The following is a 19,358-nucleotide window of genomic DNA, read 5'->3' as shown; positions in this document are numbered from 1 at the left end:
TATTTATTTATAGGCCTATTATTAAAGTGTTGTTCTAAACATTTAGTTGTTGCATCTAAATGTTCAACTTCATGCTTATGCACTAGAGGCATACTAGGCGCTCTCCCCAATCCTAGACTTTCACGTTGCAATTGTCTGTAATGGATGCAAAACAGCCCATTGCTGAATGTCTATGGAGGGACGAATGAAGCTGTCCTCCCGACCACCCCGGCTAGTAGCCTATACTTGCACATATGCACACAAAGTGCATAAATGAAGTGCATGCACACATATTCTCTCACGGGATCAAAATAGTATATATGCTTAGGCTATACCTGTGTTTCTAGCCTCCTATAGGCTACGTATTGCAGGTGAGACATGGAAAAGCAGTTTTAGAAAAATGAGTTTTGCCATGTTATCCTATGGAGAGTGACGCCCGTGGGTCATGAAGGGCAGTTATTTGGATGTGCAGTAGCCTTAACCACGTAAAACAGAGTGAAATAACATTTTGTATAGAAACATTATATCATTGGATACATATATTTTTCTAGCTATTTAGCCTAAACGGCATAGTATTTCCATAACCGCGAGACAGCACTTCACGATGACGGCAATGATAGTTAACAGACGCAATCTATCTGAATATCTGCAATCTATCTGAAATAACACCTATTTGAAGCCCATTTTTCATGTAACATATTGTGTATTAGTGTAGGCTACATAGCTTAAACTGATGTTTAAACAGTAGGGCCTATTGCGAGTTTAATGTCAGCATGTCGACTTTAAAGTCGACACGTCGAGATTAAAGTAGATATGATATTTCAACTTTATTCTCGAAATGTCGAGTTTAATGTCGACATGGCGACTTTAAAGTCGACACGTCGAGATTAAAGTCGACATTAAATTTCAACTTTATTCTCGAAATGTCGAGTTTAATGTCGACATGTCGACTTTAAAGTCAACATGTCGAGTTTAATCTCGCCATGGCAAAAATATTTTTTCTCTTCATGTGTGGCCCTAATACTCCGTCGTACAGATGAGCCATCAATGTTGAGAGTGAGATGGGGAGATTTGGTGAGGATGCTTTTAATAAAATTAGTACTTGTATGGACAATCACTACTAAGGTCAACTTTAGAGCTGAATATAGGGAATTGCCTAAGAGATATCATTGGGCACCCACCCTATTCTTATGGAGTAACCCCTATGCAACAAGAAACAACAAATAAAAAAAACTTTAACTTTAACCAACAAAACCAGGTTCACCATGATTTCCTTTGGCTCCTAGCCTAGAAATCTAGACGCGCCTTAGCGGCAGCAAATAATGTGGGTCTGGCTCGTCAGGCTATTTGGCTCCCAGACTATGATAAGCATATCTTATTGTAATGGTTAGTATATTTAACTGAGTGATGAAATGTTGGCTTATTAGAGAAAAAATTACAGATTTTTCTAGCCTATTTAGGCCTATTTGAAATACTCTAAATACAATCCCTCAAAGTATTTTGTTACAAACTACATTAGATTTGTTCCAATCCAATGCAAAATACAAATGACAAAATAGTAATAAAATGCGTATTTAAAATACATATAATTAAAATACTGCCCATGTATAAGCCTATGTAAGTAGAGAGGAGAAGTAAGGAAGCTAAGAGACTTGACTTAAATGTTCAGGCAAAGCTTTGGACAGCTACATCACGTCATTGATGATACGGATCAGGAAGGACCCTATACTTCACACGTGCCATCACTGGCGTGTAAACAGAAAGCTACAATCAGCATACTGATAAAGTCTTTCCATTTATATGTATAACGTATATGTAATTTAAATATCTGGTTTAATAAATTATAATGAGTTCGCAAATAACTTGCGTTGGGTGGGTGAAAAGAGGAGTCGCAAAGGAAACACCCGATAAGGTAAGCAGTTAACGTTGTCAACAGTCCGCAAACGTAAACTTTTGGAACCCATACATACATAAGGATTATATAAGGCGATATTGTCATGCTTTTAGTATCGGATGTGATGCACTCATTTGTAAGAAAAGAAATATTGTATTGTTATAACATTCCTATCCTATTCCTAAATTATATTTTTTCAGGTGGAGCTGAGCAAAGAGGAGCTACAACGTATAATAGCTGAAGCTAAAGACGAACTGGCGTAAGTGTTTTGCATTTCAAATGGAGACATGGAGTTCATTCTTGGCACTACAGGTTAATGATGCTACAGACACTCTTCTCTGCATTGCCATCTTGTCTGGATAAAGTATTTTCATAAGACCCACTTATTATAAACCCCATCACCCTTTGCTCACTAACAGTATCTGTAATACAAGTGGTGTAAATCTAGAGATGCTATGATTTAGTACCAGTCATTCCTATCTGCCTTTTCATCCACAGTTACATGTGCTAAAGCTTTCTACCTAGAATTAGATAGATGTTGAGAATGCTACAGTCAGTCGAAAACTACTTTCTACTTTCAAGTGTCTTCCTCAAGCCATCTTCTACCGCCATTAACTACTTCACTGTCCACCGATGACATTTTTCACTGAAAGTGGCTGAGATTAGTGCCAAATTGAACTTTCACTGCTCTTAATGAGGAATACGTTCTAAGTGAAGTTTTCCAACAACATGCCACTCTTCTGCAATCCATCAAATCCACTATTTTGCCGGCAGTCATGCATGTTATTCATTTGTCGCTCAGCTCTGGAGAAGTTCTCTTTCCTTTTAAACACGCAAAGGTTACACCTCAGCTCAAGAAAACCAATGCTCCTCTTTTATCTGTTACTGAAGCATTGAAATTTGCCTCTGCTCAGTCTTCGGTTTTCCTTTACACTTATCTACAGCCTTTGACACTATTAACCATGACATTCTCCTCGGTACTTTATCTGAGCGAGGAATTTTTGAGAAAGCTCTTAATTGCTTGCATCCTCCCTCAAAGGATGTAGGATTGTGACTTGGGTGTCACAATTAATGACTGACTAAATTTCTCTTAGCAGGTAGCCTGAGTCACAAAGTTATGTTGGTTTATCCTATAGGCTACAATATTCAGAAGATCAGATCTTATAATCTAACACAATATGCCCCATAACTTCTTGTGTAGGCCATGGTTCTTTCCAAACTGGACAATTGCAATGCATTGTGAGCTGGCCTACCTGCTTGTGTAGTGATACTGTCACAGAGTCAAACAAGTGTTGGCTACTCATTGCAGTGAATGGGTGCGAGTTTGATAGTGTATTTTGCCGACAGTGCATGCGCACTGTGGCCAGAGCTGAGTCAGGCCGAAGTTAATTAATAAAAGATACATAGATAGATCAGAATTTAACACTGGTTGCATGTGATTGGTTTATTCAAATTCACTTCACCGGAGAGGTCTTGCCCGTTTCAGATTCCCTGCCTTGATGTAGCTTCCCGCTACCTATATCGCCACCTAATTTGGGCCCAATATGTATTAAGTGCATTGAATAAGGCAATCCATTGTGTTGTGGTTGGGATGGTTTTGTAGTTGGACGTGTGTTGTCGTGGTGATTCATCTTTGCCTTTGTGCTTGTTTGTTCTTCCTCCCTCCTTCCTTTTGCCTGGGCTGTAGGGCGGGTGATGATGGCAGTGAAGAGGATGAAGGCATGGGTAGTGGGGACTTGAGTGAGGAGGCAGAGGCTCAACCCCATGAGGAAGAACAGGTTGGAAATGGAGCTGAAAAGGAGGACAAGGATGAATTGGCAGAGTATGAACTTGACAAATATGATGAGGAAGATATCGGTAACTCCCTTATTTTGTGTTCCCCAAATGATTAATGCTGTATGTATACGTTAATGTGCTTGACTTGGTCTTGTTGGTTACTGAGGTTTTCTGTGATTTCTCCTGTTCCAGTAACAGCCAACCTTGGTGATAGTCTAGCTGGTCTCACTGTGTATGGCACCAATGAGCAGGACCCCTACATCACCATCAAAGACACAGTAAGTTCAAGATAGGAGCCATTGAGTACCATTCTGCAGTTACATATAGTAGAACTATACTTAACCATTTTTTGTGTGTGTGTGTGCCTCAGGATCAGTACGAGAGGGAGGACTTTCAGATCAAACCTAGTGACAACCTGATCTTGGCAGGCAAAGCTGAAAAGGACTGCTGTAACCTGGAAATTTACCGTAAGCAAAACATGATGTAAAAATGTAGTGTTGTAGTTCTGTGCCAAATTTCAATGCCTTTTAGGTGGATAAAAGGGTACAACACACACTTGCACAACTCTTGAAACAATAGAATGCACTATTACAACACAAACTCAACTAGCAATAATATTTTTCATTGTTTATATATTTATTGGCTGCACATTTTTTATACATGTATGTTACTCCACACAGTTTACAATGCAGAAGAGAATTCCTTGTATGTTCATCATGACATCCTTTTACCGGCTTACCCGTTGTGTGTGGAGTGGCTCAACTTTGACCCCAACCCTGAAGAAACATTAGGTGAGTTGATCAAGATTAAACTTTAGTTGAAGTTTGAGTTCCATGCATACACTTCAGATTTACACACTGAACAGTCATGTTGACATGTTGGAGCGATTTTATTGTAGCATATGTTTATAATGCTTTGCATGCACTGAACAGTCATGTTGACATGTTGGAGCGATTTTATTGTAGCATATGTTTATAATGCTTTGCATGCACTGAACAGTCATGTTGACATGTTGGAGCGATTTTATTGTAGCATATGTTTATAATGCTTTGCATGACATGGACATTTTTGTCCTCTTTCTATTCTTTTATACTCTTCATATTCTTTCAGCAAACTATGCAGCCATAGGTAACATGACTCCAGTGATTGATGTGTGGGATCTGGATGTGGTGGATTGCTTAGAGCCAGCATTCACTCTGGGAGGCAAAAAGGCCAAGAAGAAGAAAAAGAAAGGCAAAAAGGTGAGCTTTACACTGGCATATTTGTAGAACTTTTAAAAATGTAATTAGTTGAGTTGAGCTCTTCCTCGACAGGAAAGATGTACATACTCCTAACTAAAACAAACTTAATTTTCAACATCATGGAACATCTCTAATTGAAATAGCATTAGACGGAACACTTAAACACACAGCTCCTTGCAGATTGATATGTTTGGGTGCATAATGCTGTTTTGCAGGCTGCTGCAGCTGCAGAACCAGTTGAAGGACACACTGATGCAGTTCTAGATATTTCCTGGAACAAACTTGTTCGGTGAGATCTCTCAACTAGTCATCCTTGGTTGTCTCAATTCCCTGACTGAAAGGTCAAGTTACCTACACGTCACATGTTACCTACACGTCACATGTTATCCACACGTCACATGTTATCCACATGTATTTTGTCACCAACAGGAATGTATTGGCAAGCGGATCAGCCGATGAATCTGTAATCTTGTGGGATCTGACCCAGGGGAAGCCAGCCACAACGTTAAGAAAACACACAGATAAGGTAAAGGCTTCACACTTGGAGGCCATGTCGTTGGTCACACTTTACCTCGACAGTCTACCCACAGACTATCTGCAGATGCCTAGATTATCAACCAACATCTCTCTACACTCTGTCAACTACAATTTATGGTTAAGGTTTACATAATTAACTTGAAGTCTCTGTAGGACTATCCAGGTGAAGTGTTACCAATTCATTGATCGGTACATAATATGTACAAAAGAGGTGGCCATGCCATCTGGTTGTTGAGTTTAATTTATTTATTTGTTCATACGGTTCCAGGTTCAGACTTTGAAATTCCACCCTTTTGAGGCTCAGACCCTTATATCTGGATCCTATGACAGGTTGGTTATCAAAAGAGGAAAAACCTTTTACATACAGTTTTGCATATATATTTAAATATTTTGACCAGTATAGTGTGAAATGCTGCTGTGGAGTTTTAACTGCCCTCCCATTCCCTTCTCACAGGTCTGCTGTTTTGTATGATTGCCGAAGCCCTGACGACAGCCATCGCACCTGGAGGTTTAGTGGGCAGGTCGAGCGACTTGTATGGAATCACTTTTCTCCTTTCAACTTCCTGGTGAGCAAGCCCTCATTACCGCTGTCAGTCTATATTGAGCCTCTTCAAGTGTTCCAGAATGCACTGCTTTCTTTAGTTAGCAGAGCATATTAGTATAGGGTTTGCGTTGTCATGCTGTTGGTTGCAACTGATGTCTGCACACTTTACTATAGGTTATCCTCCATGTAATATACTGTGTGACATGTTTTTTACTGTTGTTTGTTTGTCAGGCAAGCACAGAAGATGGCTTTGTGTACTGTCTAGACGCACGCTCTGATAAGCCAGTGTTCACACTCCGAGCTCATGACGGTGAAGTCTCAGGTGAGTGGGAGGCTTCATTACTGTTATGTGGAGGTCATAGAAGTAAGTGCACTGAATTGTGTCTGAACTCCTTGCACACTGCAGTGTAATTGCACTTAAATCAGAGGAGTAAGTGACGGACGCTCCTTGAAAACGACTGATCTGATAAGACTGACGTTATCTACAACAGGTATGGACCTGAGCAGTCAAGTCAAAGGATGCCTGGTCACCTCATCAGCTGACAAGCATGTGAAGATCTGGGACATTCTTGGGGACAAACCCAGTCTTGTTCATTCCCGGGACATGAAAATGGTTTGTGTCCCCAAATCTAAAAAAATATATGAGTTATGTTACTTGGTGATAAAACAACAGGGTGATTGATCGGTTGATTGGTCTGGAAATGTATAGAATTATGAAATTATATCTTCCAGACTCGGAGAAATATGGATATTTGAGTGAAAGTGTTGAGTGAAAAACAGCAAGCAATATCAAAGCTTATAGTTCAAAATCCCAGCAAAAATACACACATATTCTACAAAAAAATAAAAAAGTTGCGACCATAAAGAACAAATAATCAGTTTTAAGAAAATAGCAAGAACCCTGAGTGAAAGCTACACTTAATATCACAAACATGCTATTTGGCTATGCCTACTGTTTAAATTGTTTTTCACCATAGGGAGTGCTATTTTGTGCGGCCTGTAGTCCCGACCAACCCTTCCACTATGCATTTGGTGGACAGAAAGATGGCCTTCGCGTTTGGGACATAAGTGATGTTGCAGCAGGTATGGTGAAGCTTTATGGTGTAGCCTGCTATTCTAATCTCATACGTTTTTCATTCAGTGAATTTCTCAGCATAGTCTTGTAGCTGACTGTTCAGTGTTGCTTTTGTACAATGCTTTTTACAATGCTTTTGTACAATCCAATAACCATTTGTGAAAGCGAAACCAAATTACAGACTATCCATCTTTAAAGATATACATTGTAGTACCTGCCATGGTGTTACAAGATGTTCTCATTCAGTTAGTCAAGCATCTGTTCAATGAGGACATTTTCTTTTGAATACTTGATGGTAGTTTATCTGGCCTCCCCATCCACCCCTGTAGTGTACCAGTGTTTGATATAGCGGTGTAGCTAGAAAGAAATTAAGTATGATTGTGTTTGATCCCTTATTTATATTTATGATGTATACTCCTCTTTCAGTGACTGAAGTATTTGGAAACAGGGAGAGGTTAGTGGCAAACACCTCTGAGGCTTCCAGCAGCATGGATGTCTCCTAACTCCTCAAGCTGCTCATCTGATCCAGCGATACACAAATAAATCTATTTGAGAGCAAGAGACTTGTACGTGGGACAACAAACAAAGGACCATTCGCTGGACTATATGGACCGACTTATTATACTAATAACCACACTGCTCTGTGTTGATGATGGGACGTGAGAAAGAAAAGAAGACTTAAACAATTTTTATCTGGACAGATCATGCAGTGGTGTCTTACATGGACACCATTCAGTGAATCTCAATGTCTAAGAATGGCCTGCATATGGTCTGCCAGTTTACAGTCCCAGTGTTGAATATAATAATGGATTATATTACCTAATGTCTAATAGGTTAACAAAGCCTAGTACCATTGTGTATTTGTACAATTTATTGACAACCAGATTAGTGTATCTAGTGCACATTTCACTGTCAAACAATAATTTGAGAAATAAAATCAATGTAAGATTTAATCAACCTTTTTTATGCATAATTTGTTGCTATACAATTTTAGGAAATTCCCAAGTATTTAAAAAGAGCTGCTCTTAAGGGAAGCAAAATTACTTCGATTTGCTAAGACCTCAAGTTGTAACTAGGCAATGGTGCAGCGATCCGACAATCTGCACTGAGGGTAGTCTGGCCAGTATACCCGGTTGTCTGTCCCATAGATGTAGAAGCCTCCAGTCTCGCCTTTCCAGTAGTACTGAGCAAATGTGACCGGTATGGCCTTCAGGAGATGCCTCTGCTGGATGACCTTACAGTGCGGCCACCTTCGATGGGATGCCTCTACCATCTGCTGTGAGACGTCGTTCACCTCTGGCACTGAAAACTGTGACAGAGGCCTCACTGTGGTCCCTATGCTGGCGTGGACCACGTCCCCAGCCGCCTTCAGCAGCTTCTTCTCCGGCACCCCACAGCCGGTCAGCAGCCGATTTTCCATGTGGGTCCGGTACTCCACCCTCAATTCCTTGAAGTAGCACAGGTGTCCTTTGCCCACGCACATTCTGCAGCACACTCGACCCAGCGCCATGCAAGCTGCACAGGAAACCTGCCGCTTCCCGTGACAGTGGCTACATTGCTTGGACTGTGGTCCCTGATGTATCTTACACATGGCACATGGTTTTTGGCCTACTCCACCACAACGAGAGCATGTCACCCACTGCTGCTCCTGGCAATATTGGCAACCCCTGTGCTGGTCTGTGTTGATCAGGCGGTAGTGGCACACCTGGTTACTAAACATCTTGACAGGCGAGACGGCTACCTTCCAGGGTCGAGGTTCTTGGTTGTTGGTGTCGCTGGATTGAGGGAGGTCTTTTATTTGAGGCTCGAATCGCATGCAGACTGACCTGTGCTCCGTGAATGTCTCAAGGAAATAGAAGAAGATGACGTCATTGTTTGTGGATGTCACCATGAACTCTTTAGCAGGTCCGCTGGAGAGGAATGTCTTGGTCTTCACCCAGGCAAGAACAATATCAGTTATGTCTGCATCTGACAAAAGAGTCAGATTCAAAGGGTGGTAAATTTCAGATGGCCGATGCGTCCTATGGTTCCTATCTTGCTCTCTTGCAGGACCTGGAGGAGACACAGTGGTGTACTGAGACGGGGCCAGGATTACATCACATCGGTAGGATGGGGGATTATCTTCTGACATTTTCTATGGAGGCGTAAAATTGGCAGCAACCATATTTAATGCTGATTTATGATGAGATGGCAAAGAATTCCCTGGTGTGTTCTATGTATGTGATGTCATAGGAATCTCTTTCTTAGGAATGTCTTAGGGTTCTGGAAGGTGCTCAACATTGATTATGATGTTTAGGTTTAGTTTGTTTCAGGGCTATTTGCTGAATGAACAGCCTATGTGATTTTGTTTACATAGTGCAGTAAAGACCTTCAAGTATGTGGTTTAGTGACAAACCTGGGTAAGTTAATAAAGTGTAAGTGGTAAACCTCCTAATAAAAGCTCTATGGCTTCATTCACCTAATAAAACAATGCCATACATGGCTCTTGTTGTAGGAGGTTTACCACTAAACACAAAAGCATCTTTTACGTTTTTGTAAAATGTTTCTGTCGTCATTAACATATGGAATAAATCGACCACAAACTCAAAACTCTGAGAATCCTACTTTTTTTCAGGGCGATACTAAAGTAAATAATTTGTTATTTAAAAAGAGCATAAATGAAATAGCATCACTGTTTGACTTGGTTTTGGCAAAAAGACGAGTTAAAGGGACCGGACTATATTTGGCCTGACTTACACACGGAAATATTTCGTTGCAACACCGTTGCGTCAAGAAGCATGGCGGCGATCTTGGGTCAAGGAACGCTTAGCATATTAAAATGTTTATGTCCACGGTTTTCGAGTCGATCAAATGTGTTATGTATAAATGGTAAGTGTAATGCTGGCTATAGACTTTGACAACCATTATATATTAAGTACGAAGACCTTGTCAGTAGATTGAACAAATGCTGAGGCTAACTGATGAACTTGGAGTGAAAGGAGGCTAGCTAGGTTAATGTTGTCTGTCATGTTCCTTTGATCCTTGACGTGTTGTGCGACATGCATGATCACATTAATTACACACTGTGTCTCCCTAAGGTATTAACGTTTATACCAGTCATGCCAAATCCACAGTTCGGGGCCCAGAGATTGACGATAGGTAAGATTTACGTTCTGTTGTAAAGTTGTATGGGTTTGCTGTCAGAATAATAAAAACAATAATAATAAATGTAAAGGCCAAAGATAGTGTTATGTCAATAAACTACGAGGAAGAAGTGTTCTGGCCCATTGGCTCTCTCAATTTCAGGCTGTATCTTAATTCTTCAGTAGCATTAAGATGTCTATTCTGAGAAGAAAAAGAGTATAGAACTACATGTAATTCATGCAAGTTTTGTATGCTACTCTGCATTCAGAATGACATATTTAGTCAGGTGTGTTTGTTCTTGAACAGCAGGAACCGGATGCACCTTTGACATGACATAACTGTGTGAGCTAGATATACAGATGGCTTAGAAGCAGTCTCAATGTGTTCTCTGTTTTTCTCCACAGTAACGTGGAAATTGGTGTGACATCTGATGGGAAAACAGTTGTATGCTATCATCCCGCAGTAGAATTTCCTTATGAGTTAAGCCAGGTGAGACTCATCACGTCAGCCTATACTCTATAAATGCATAGTACCCATAAATTGAGCATAGCTGGCATAAGGATCATTTCAAACTTGTGATTTGCAAAATTTGTTTGCAATCCCTTCTCAGAAATATAGCAATACCCAAAACCCAAAAACCTCAGACCCAAAACCCTCTAAATCCGTCTGACCATTTTCTTTTAAATGAGCATGTTCTATCTGCTCCTTAAGTTTTTGCCTACAAATAGATATTCAGACCAGTAAGAGAATGGTATTTAGCAGGGTTTGAAGCTAAATTATTTGATTAATGTGTACTATATGGAGAGCCTTCACTCACAATTGTTGTCTTGTTTTTTGACAGAGGTGGCGGTTAGATAGATCGATACTTTATTGATCCCCAAGGGGAAATTCAAGAGGCTTTTGCATCTGAACTCAAATATTCCACACATTTAACTCATATCCTCACAAGCTTACCTCTAACCATTGTCTGAATCTGATTCAATGGATGCTTAGAAATGTAGGTTTCCATCCTGTTTTCTGCATCAGAGAAGTTTAGTTGCAGTCTTTAATCCATCCTATCTGTTCATTACCTGATCTGGATTTTGTTTTTCCTTTTTTAATTAAGCCTATTCCTCGTCCGGACCCCATAACCAACCTACCGGAAACCCATGACCAGGTTTTAAAACAGAGACTTGGCAAAGAAAGCCTAAAGGAAAAGCAAGCTCCCACTATTGAAGAGCTTAGTAATATGTTCTACACAACGAAGCACCGCTGGTACCCGATTGGACAGTGAGTACATATTTTGTTTTCAGTGCTGTATTTAAAGGCATAGGCATAATTCATTATCTAAAAATGGTAGAAAAGAATGGCTTTGACTGCATCATAAACAATTCCAGCCAGTCAACACATGTATTCAGTTGCAAGGAAGAGTATGTCATTTCATTGGCTGTTGAATTCAGATGTCAACAGCTTTTTGCCAGATTTGCAGACTCTGACACTCCACATAACTGTAGATTGCGTTCATTTTCCTTTTTGTTCTTTTTACAGGTATCGCACGAGGCGCAGAAATAAAAATCCTCCTAAAGACAGATAATGAAGTAATATGTCTAAATATCCATGAACTCATATGTTTTGTGTAACTGTCTTGTATTTGCAAAAATAAATAAAATGTATATGTGAACTAAAGTATCTTTTAGACCTTTCAGTTTGTAATTGTATTATCTTGCCATCATTCATGCAGCCTCTGAAATAAGTATGTTCAGAATCAGATCAACACTTTTAAGATATATCGTTTTAAAAAAAGAAACGGTGTGCAATTGGGGCATGCTACCTTTTCTAATTATATATATATAAAAAAGATCATTGGGTGGCACACAAATTAATGTTTTTTTTTTAATAGAATTGTTGCCTCCGTTTAGTTCTGAACGTGCAGCGGGAAATACGTTTCCCAGTCCGCTTCTGTTGGTGATGTACCATCATCACCGGAAGAGTTGTGCGTTTGCGCCGTCTCTCTAAGCTAGTTAGCTAACGTAGTGATCGGGCCACCGTACAAACCGTATTAAGACAAAATGGCAGGGTTGCCTCGGAGGATCATTAAGGTTAGTAGACATTATGTGCCATATTTTGATTTAACATGTACCACTGTTGTTAGCTTTTCCAGTGCAATGCAATTAAAAACAGGAATGGCACGTGCAAACCACTTTAGCACTAGCGTCAAGCCAATTTAGCCGTGGTAAAGGTAGCTAACGTTACTTCCGTTTGGTCAGAAACAGGTTGGGCGAAAATCCATCCTCTTTCGCTAATTATGGCGCACAAATACAATGTTGTTTGCACGATAATCACACGACAACTTGATGGGGAAACGGTTCATCTATCTGATAACGTTTAATCATTGAAATGAAGCGCCAGCTGTCCGGTATAAACACGTAACGTTAACGTTAGTTGACATTAGCAAATAAGCGCATGCTAATGCAGGAAAGGTGGCATCCCTCCAAACTAGTGTGGATCTATCATAGCCTGATAATTATACCATTTAAAATCACAGTTAAACTGTGTCCCTGTTTGCTATAAACGGGCATTTTAAACATTTCAAGGTAGGCTATTTCGTTTAATTGTCGATTATAATGGCTATACCTAGCATAATTCCTTGCTTGTTACTTTAGGCTAGAACATGGCAGGTGTGGCTAGCTTGCTGTGTAGGTAGCCTTCCGCCCTGTCAGGCCCGGCCCGATCATGCAGTCATATCTCGGGAATGAATGAAATGCGGTGATTGATAGGTTAAACAAAGATTGTAGATAAGCGGATATGGGCTAAACATAAAGTTAAACATTCCATGATCCATGATTTTGACTTAAGCTAGCACCGAAGATAATAAACACTGGGCTGCTGCAACTCAAAACGCACCAAACCCGTAGACGGAATTCATTTGAAAACAGCCAGGTCTGTAAACCTTAGAAGCAGTTTAAGGCTGTTATCACAGTCTTTAGGTATGTGACAGTTTTCATCCGCAACATATCGGCTGAATCAAGTTGTCGAACCAATTTTCTGCATAAATCATACATCTATTATTTTCTATGTTGAAAGGTAACTTAAGCTTTTCATCTAGGAATTGTAGACTGGGGAGGCTAATGCTTTTCAACTGTAGGCCTACGTTATACTGCGACGATTAGGCTAGAAACATACACTCAGAAGAAACTGTAGGCCTACATTTCTAAGAATGAATTTGCTGATACAATTTCAGCAGATGGTCTAGTTTAGACTAGGAAGTGAACAACATGGAGGGGTAGGAAACAGAGCCAGAGAATATTTAACGTTAACTCGGATAGTTTGTTATCTTTCTATCCTATAAACTAGAGCAGTCTAATACAACAATCCTGCAAGCTACAATGTTTCAGTCTAGTAATTTAAGAGATGTTACAATTCAGCAGTTTGATCTATTGGAGGATGTAGGCTAGTTTGCGGTGGTTTAAAAGGACTGTACGAAACTGAAACACAAAGATGTTTGTTATTTCCTTGCTTCAATGATAGAAATGGAGTGGTCGGAATAGAAACATGTCTACAATTCAACTGCATCACAAACTGCAGACAGACTCCAAAATGAACACACAGTTGAACCAATGGCTCTTTTAAAAAGGAATATTCTTAACATGAAGTTAAGATTTAATTCCTGTACTGGGGTGTTAGACTGAACTAAAGATAAATCACTTTAGTCCTTCAAAATGAACTCAAAGTACAAGTGGCTTTGAAGGTAGCCTAATAATTCAATCGTGAATTCCCTTAACAGAAACTGCCTAAAATATGTATTCATATTTAAGCAATGTGATTTTGGACATTGTGTGGATGTACACAAATACATCTTCATGATGAGCTGATGTCTGTTCAGGAAACACAGCGCCTACTGGCAGAGCCTGTACCAGGGATTAAAGCCGAACCAGATGAAGGGAATGCCCGCTACTTCCATGTGGTCATCGCCGGGCCCCAGGACTCCCCCTTCGAAGGGGGCACCTTCAAACTTGAACTCTTTCTGCCAGAAGAGTACCCCATGGCAGCCCCGAAAGTTCGGTTTATGACCAAAATCTACCACCCCAACGTGGACAAGCTGGGTAGAATATGTCTAGACATTTTAAAAGGTAAGTGTAAGCAGATACATTGCCTATGTATGCCCTGATGTCGATTGGCCTTTTTCATGTTTGCACCTAATCAGCACCCCACAATAGAAACACAGTCTTAGAGGCAACTCATGAATGTATGGTTTATACACACATATTACAAATGGCATTTTATATTGCGTGTGTTGGTTTGTAGCTTAACTAAGCTAGTATTTTGTGTGCCCCCCCCCCCCCCCCCCCCTGTCTCTGGCTCTCTCTGTCTCTCTCCCTCTCTCCCTCTCTTTCTCTTGTCCGTAGATAAATGGTCCCCAGCGCTGCAGATCCGTACAGTCCTGCTGTCCATCCAGGCTTTGCTCAGTGCTCCAAACCCAGATGACCCTCTCGCAAATGATGTGGCAGAGCAGTGGAAGAGCAATGAAGCCCAAGCCATTGAAACAGGTGTGTTTGGGAGTCCACTGCCAGAACTTTGAATTGTTTTTCAGATTGTTGCATTTTACAACCCCAAATGAGAAAAAGTTGGGATGTTGTGTAAAATGCAAATAAAAAAGAATGTAATAATCAGCAAATCTAGCAAACTCATATTAAAATATTCAGAGAACTCTTTGCGAACTAGGGATAGAGTTGAAAAACAATATTGGATGGCCATTTTTTACACCTCAGATGGCACTGCATTAAAACCCAGACCTGTTTCTGTAAAGAAAATCATTGTATAGGCTCAGGAAATCCTCATAACCATTGTCTATGAGCAGAGTTTGATACTCAATTTAGAAATGCTAGTGTAAACTTTACCATGCAACAGACAAAATTGTATTGACATGATACAGGAATACTACCGTCTTATTTGGGCCTGAGCTTGTTTAAAATGGACTGAGGTAACGTGGGAAAAGGTCCTGTGGTTAGACCAATCAAAATTTGGAAATCATGGACTCATCTGGGCTAGAGGAGAGGGCCTATCCAAGTATCCAACCTATCCAACTTGTTTTAGTGATCAGTTCCAAGCCCAACATCTATGATGGTGTGGAGGTGCATTAGTGCCTACAGCCTGGGCATCTTCCACATCTGGAATGGCACAATCAATTCTGAATGATGTATACAGGTTTTGAGCAACATATACTGCCATCCAGGCAATGTTTTTTTTTTTTCCCCAACAATATTTCTCAATAGAGACAGAGTCCAGGTACTAAAATGGCCTGTCTGCAGTCCAGACCTGTCAAATGAGGTGCATCATAGAATTAAAAACATGATTAAAAATACCTCATACTGTTGAGCAACTGAAATTCTCAAAACTCTAGCAACTGGTCTCCTCATTTCCTACAGAATTGTGTTAAATGAAGAGGTGAAGCAGCACAGTTGTAAACATTCCCTGTCCTAACTTTTTTTGAAACATGTTGCTGGCATGAAATTCAAAATATATCATGCATGCATCATATATTTTCCATGAAATAGTCAACATTTTCATTTTCAACATTTGATATGTTGTCTATGTACTTTTTGCAAAGACTTATATTATCACATTAGGTTTTTATTTGCATTTTACACGTCCCAACTGTACATATTACACATCAAATCACAGTAAGCAAAGGAAATTAAAGATATAGTGTCATCAAAGTCACTCAGTTGTGTAAAGGCAATGTTACACTGGTGTTAGTCGGTAGCGTGAAGGAGTTGCATGCATGCATGCATGCTCACAGACACACATGCACACAGGTAAATTTCAATACACGTGTCCTTTATATTCTCACACACACCACAGGAATGTTCTGTTTCTTGGTCTCACACGTGCTTAGACATTGACTGGCTCATCCTCACATACTCATGAGTGTCCTGTGTCTTGACTCCTCCTGCTTTCCCTAGGTATGCATATACACATGTTTAGACCACCTTGACTTTCACTCCCTCACCTCTTTCAATCTCCTATAGCCCTAACTGTCTGCACAATTTTTTCATAAATCTTTGACGCACATTGAAAGACAGCAATGTTTATTTACTAATACAAGCCAATTGTTGTGACTAATGAAATGGTTAAATCATAACTGAACTCTTCACCTCCATGCTGTGGGTCAATTGCTCCAGAGCTATTGTAATCAGACACAACACGCCCATTTTCCATTGCAGGTGGGGAGAAAACTGAAGACATGAAATACTAACCAAGAGACTGACTGTCTGTATTTGTGCGAAAGACAAGCAAGCGAGAATTAATAGATACTTTGATAAGACAAAGCTGCCAGATGTGTGTGAGAGTAAAAAAAATGTTTCAAAGGAAAATAAAATTGGGTGAACTGACTAAATTGGTTGTGATGGGAGAAAAATCTCTTCCTAACAAAATGATTCCATAGATTTTCAAAATGTCATTAGATTACTTCTTAGGCAAGCTCAAACCACACGTGCACTAGAAAATATATGAAATTCAAGTCTATATGAAATTCAATAATGAAACCGAAACTGAAGACCTCAGTGTAGGTATTTGTGGCTTAAAGAACATTTCTAATGCTAATATTATATAGGACAATACACCGACAGCTCATGTTATCAGTGTTATTGTACATCAAAAATATTTCCTATTCTTCTGTCCTACAGCTCGAACATGGACCAGGCTGTACGCTGGAAACAACATTGAAGTCTAAAAAGAAAGAGAACCTGAAAAAGAAGATTTAGAGCGTGAGTGTAAAGTGCTCTCGTTCTGCCAAGATCCTACTCCTTTCTTCGTTTGCATTTAAAGGACACTGTCTCAGAAAAAATGTAAAAAAAAATCATTAAGCAAAAAACTACAGAATATATATTAAGTAAGAAAAAATACAACCACACCTTTACAGACTACTGCAGACCTTTTGGTTATTTCAAGAGGCGTTAGTGAGGCATTGGTTCCTCATCCCACATTCACAGCACCCAAGGCTTATATATCGCTTGCTACACACCACACGGTTGTTTTCTGTATCTCTGTGGATGGGTCACCATATTTTGACGCCCCAGCCTTGCTTTAGGCCCACCGGTGTGGAGGTTCCAAACATGGGTTAGCGTCCTCCATTATCCCGATTAAATAACTTGAATCATGTAGGGGTAGTTGGGGTGTTGGTGCTACATTTAGGGGGGGGGGGGAAATTGACCACTCTCTTAATGAAATGGCTGCTACCGGACAGACTTGACTATGCTCATCACAAAATGGCTGTTACTGTCTGTAGCGCTTCACCCTCAAGCTGCTCTTGTATTTGGAACCCCATTTGTAGAACTTGCAGTATAGGTAGTAACAAGGGAGAGGGATGGTCAGCTAGTGGCCTTCTGGGCAGGGTTAAAAACAGAGGGTGGGATAGGATGTAGGATGGGGGGGGGGGGGGGCCTGCAAAAGGATGTACTTTTTACTTTGTTTTAATGTTTTTCCCCCTTACTCCCTTTCTGTGAAGCCTAGGTTCATTATACGCATGCAGTTAACCAGCTTAGAATTTGACCTTACAGACAATGCTGTGTGGGAATGTTGAGAATGATGCTTGTCCTTTTTTTTTTTTCTTTTTTTTTTTTTTGTTTTAATTATTATTGTCCTTTTTTATTGGGGCTGAGGATCCAGTCAGTGACATTGAAACTGTGTGGGGGGAGAGGCACACTGCAACACTATAGCATCAGTAACATGCCGAGCCCCCCGTAGGCTTGTGTGGCTTCTGTACGGCTCTGTCTGTCTGGGGAAACTGAAAACTGTAAATGTTATGTTTTAGTAAAATATTTTTTGTTATGCTATACTGTTTGTGCTCTTTCTTCCATTCTTATTGACTGCCATGGGATTTGGACAGGCCATACTCTAAGATTACTTTGGGTTCACATTCACAAGATGCTGACTATAATATATTCTATATATAAATATGTTTATCGTATCTTAAATATGTCTATCTTATCTTACTGCAACCGAGTTTTCCAGTTCAGTATCACTACCTTGGGTATTAAAGAACGGTGGCTGTATTCCTCCAAACTGACATTTCAAACCAAATCAGTCTGGACACCTTTGCTCTCTCCCCTGATTTGCTTCTGCTCTGTTGTAAGAGCAGAAAAACGCCTGGCCCCCTTTTCTACTCGCCGCCTTCTGGATTTGGGGCATAACGTTTTCGGGCAAAATTCAGTCATGGGCAAGGTTTAAGATTTGAAAATGGATCATTATGACCGCCGCTAGAGTAGCGGTCATATAGGGATTGTCAACGTTTTATTCTCTTTTTTTTTTCGTTTTCTTTTTTTTCGTCATCAACTTCCTGACTTTTTGGTCAACGAATCCCAGGACACAGAAACACCGGGGCACATGAAACTTGGTGGGCATGTAGTAACCCCACTAGACTTTTCCAGAAAAAATTGTTTGGTCAGGGGGCCACTACAAAACCCCCCACCCCCCACACACACAGACACACGCATGCATGCACACACACACACATCCACATGCACAGACACACGTACATAAACACACACAAGGCAGTGGCTCAGGAGGTAGAGGAGTCGTCCAGAAAGTGGAAGGTTGCCGGTTTGAGCCCAACTCCTCCTGACCCTGTCGAAGTGTCCTTGAGCAAGCAGCCCGATGAGCAGGTGGGTGCATTGCCGCCTCAGCCATTGGTATGAGTGGCTGTGTGTGTGTGTGTGGGTGAATGTGAGGCATGACAATGTAAATCGCTTTGGGTGCTCGGAGAAGTCGATTAAAGCGCTATCGAAATGCAGTCCATTTACCACACACGCACTGACACATACACACAGGCACAAGCACGCACATACAAGCATACACAAAAGTTGCAAGAGTATGGGGTGGAGTAGGAGATGGAGACAAATTGACAAGCGTGATTTTTTGCAGGGAGAATGTAAAGGACTGAGTGGCGGTCATATTTTGTACCGCTATGCGGTACATCTAGTTATATACAGCTTTGAAAATGTCTGATAGTAATTGTCCTTGCTTTTAGGTCCTGTGTTTTGGTGTGTTTGCTTTAGCTGGATTCTGCTTGATCCGGCTGTCAGTTTTTTTCTTAAAATCGTTCCGAAAGTGATCCCCATCAATCCCCTTCATATTGTTACCTTTATAGTGTACTGTGTGGACTACATTGTGATCAGAACACCTGATCTTTGTCTTTCTATGACATGGCTT

The 19,358-nt window shown here is 40.4% G+C and overlaps 4 protein-coding genes across 4 annotated transcripts; 3 read left to right on the top strand and 1 right to left on the bottom strand.

Annotated features, from left to right (window-relative positions):
* Window positions 1–1,694: 1,694 nt before the first annotated feature.
* On the top strand, window positions 1,695–7,999 carry pwp1 (PWP1 homolog, endonuclein). The gene is made up of 15 exons (XM_042077971.1): window positions 1,695–1,891; window positions 2,074–2,132; window positions 3,561–3,730; window positions 3,842–3,927; window positions 4,020–4,116; window positions 4,330–4,440; window positions 4,760–4,890; window positions 5,106–5,179; window positions 5,320–5,416; window positions 5,696–5,757; window positions 5,882–5,993; window positions 6,203–6,293; window positions 6,463–6,584; window positions 6,949–7,054; window positions 7,473–7,999. Exons 1-15 carry the CDS (start codon window positions 1,826–1,828, stop codon window positions 7,547–7,549), a joined length of 1,461 nt encoding a protein of 486 aa, XP_041933905.1. The 5' UTR covers window positions 1,695–1,825; the 3' UTR covers window positions 7,550–7,999.
* A 119-nt stretch (window positions 8,000–8,118) lies between these two features.
* On the bottom strand, window positions 8,119–9,177 carry LOC121696817 (protein SSUH2 homolog). Its single transcript, XM_042077865.1, has one exon. The coding sequence runs from the start codon at window positions 9,175–9,177 to the stop codon at window positions 8,119–8,121; it is 1,059 nt and encodes a 352-aa protein (XP_041933799.1).
* Window positions 9,178–9,783: 606 nt separating this feature from the next.
* mrpl42 (mitochondrial ribosomal protein L42) lies at window positions 9,784–11,834 on the top strand. The gene is made up of 5 exons (XM_042077973.1): window positions 9,784–9,914; window positions 10,124–10,184; window positions 10,574–10,658; window positions 11,275–11,438; window positions 11,697–11,834. Exons 1-5 carry the CDS (start codon window positions 9,824–9,826, stop codon window positions 11,740–11,742), a joined length of 447 nt encoding a protein of 148 aa, XP_041933907.1. The 5' UTR covers window positions 9,784–9,823; the 3' UTR covers window positions 11,743–11,834.
* Window positions 11,835–12,093: 259 nt separating this feature from the next.
* Window positions 12,094–17,343, top strand: ube2nb (ubiquitin-conjugating enzyme E2Nb). The gene is made up of 4 exons (XM_042079107.1): window positions 12,094–12,247; window positions 14,032–14,278; window positions 14,555–14,695; window positions 16,835–17,343. Exons 1-4 carry the CDS (start codon window positions 12,218–12,220, stop codon window positions 16,879–16,881), a joined length of 465 nt encoding a protein of 154 aa, XP_041935041.1. The 5' UTR covers window positions 12,094–12,217; the 3' UTR covers window positions 16,882–17,343.
* Window positions 17,344–19,358: the final 2,015 nt, after the last annotated feature.

The sequence above is a fragment of the Alosa sapidissima genome, chromosome 22 (assembly GCF_018492685.1).
Source record: "Alosa sapidissima isolate fAloSap1 chromosome 22, fAloSap1.pri, whole genome shotgun sequence".
Lineage (NCBI taxonomy): Eukaryota > Metazoa > Chordata > Actinopteri > Clupeiformes > Clupeidae > Alosa > Alosa sapidissima.
The sequence above is the reverse complement of the archived record's forward strand: the minus strand, read 5'-3'. Positions and strand labels throughout refer to the sequence as shown.

What these genes read in the sequence shown, in the direction of transcription:
- LOC121696817 (XM_042077865.1), bottom strand. Translation starts at nt 9,177, where the DNA reads ATGTCAGAAGATAATCCCCCATCCTACCGATGTGATGTAATCCTGGCC.
- ube2nb (XM_042079107.1), top strand. Translation starts at nt 12,218, where the DNA reads ATGGCAGGGTTGCCTCGGAGGATCATTAAG. An exon ending in TGCCTCGGAGGATCATTAAG is followed by an intron (nt 12,248 to 14,031) that starts GTTAGTAGACAT and finishes ATGTCTGTTCAG; the next exon opens with GAAACACAGCGCCTACTGGC. An exon ending in AGCCCAAGCCATTGAAACAG is followed by an intron (nt 14,696 to 16,834) that starts GTGTGTTTGGGA and finishes TCTGTCCTACAG; the next exon opens with CTCGAACATGGACCAGGCTG.
- mrpl42 (XM_042077973.1), top strand. Translation starts at nt 9,824, where the DNA reads ATGGCGGCGATCTTGGGTCAAGGAACGCTTAGCATATTAAAATGTTTA. An exon ending in GGCCCAGAGATTGACGATAG is followed by an intron (nt 10,185 to 10,573) that starts GTAAGATTTACG and finishes TTTTCTCCACAG; the next exon opens with TAACGTGGAAATTGGTGTGA. An exon ending in CGCTGGTACCCGATTGGACA is followed by an intron (nt 11,439 to 11,696) that starts GTGAGTACATAT and finishes TTCTTTTTACAG; the next exon opens with GTATCGCACGAGGCGCAGAA.
- pwp1 (XM_042077971.1), top strand. Translation starts at nt 1,826, where the DNA reads ATGAGTTCGCAAATAACTTGCGTTGGGTGGGTGAAAAGAGGAGTCGCA. An exon ending in ACATCACCATCAAAGACACA is followed by an intron (nt 3,928 to 4,019) that starts GTAAGTTCAAGA and finishes TGTGTGCCTCAG; the next exon opens with GATCAGTACGAGAGGGAGGA. An exon ending in CATAAGTGATGTTGCAGCAG is followed by an intron (nt 7,055 to 7,472) that starts GTATGGTGAAGC and finishes CTCCTCTTTCAG; the next exon opens with TGACTGAAGTATTTGGAAAC.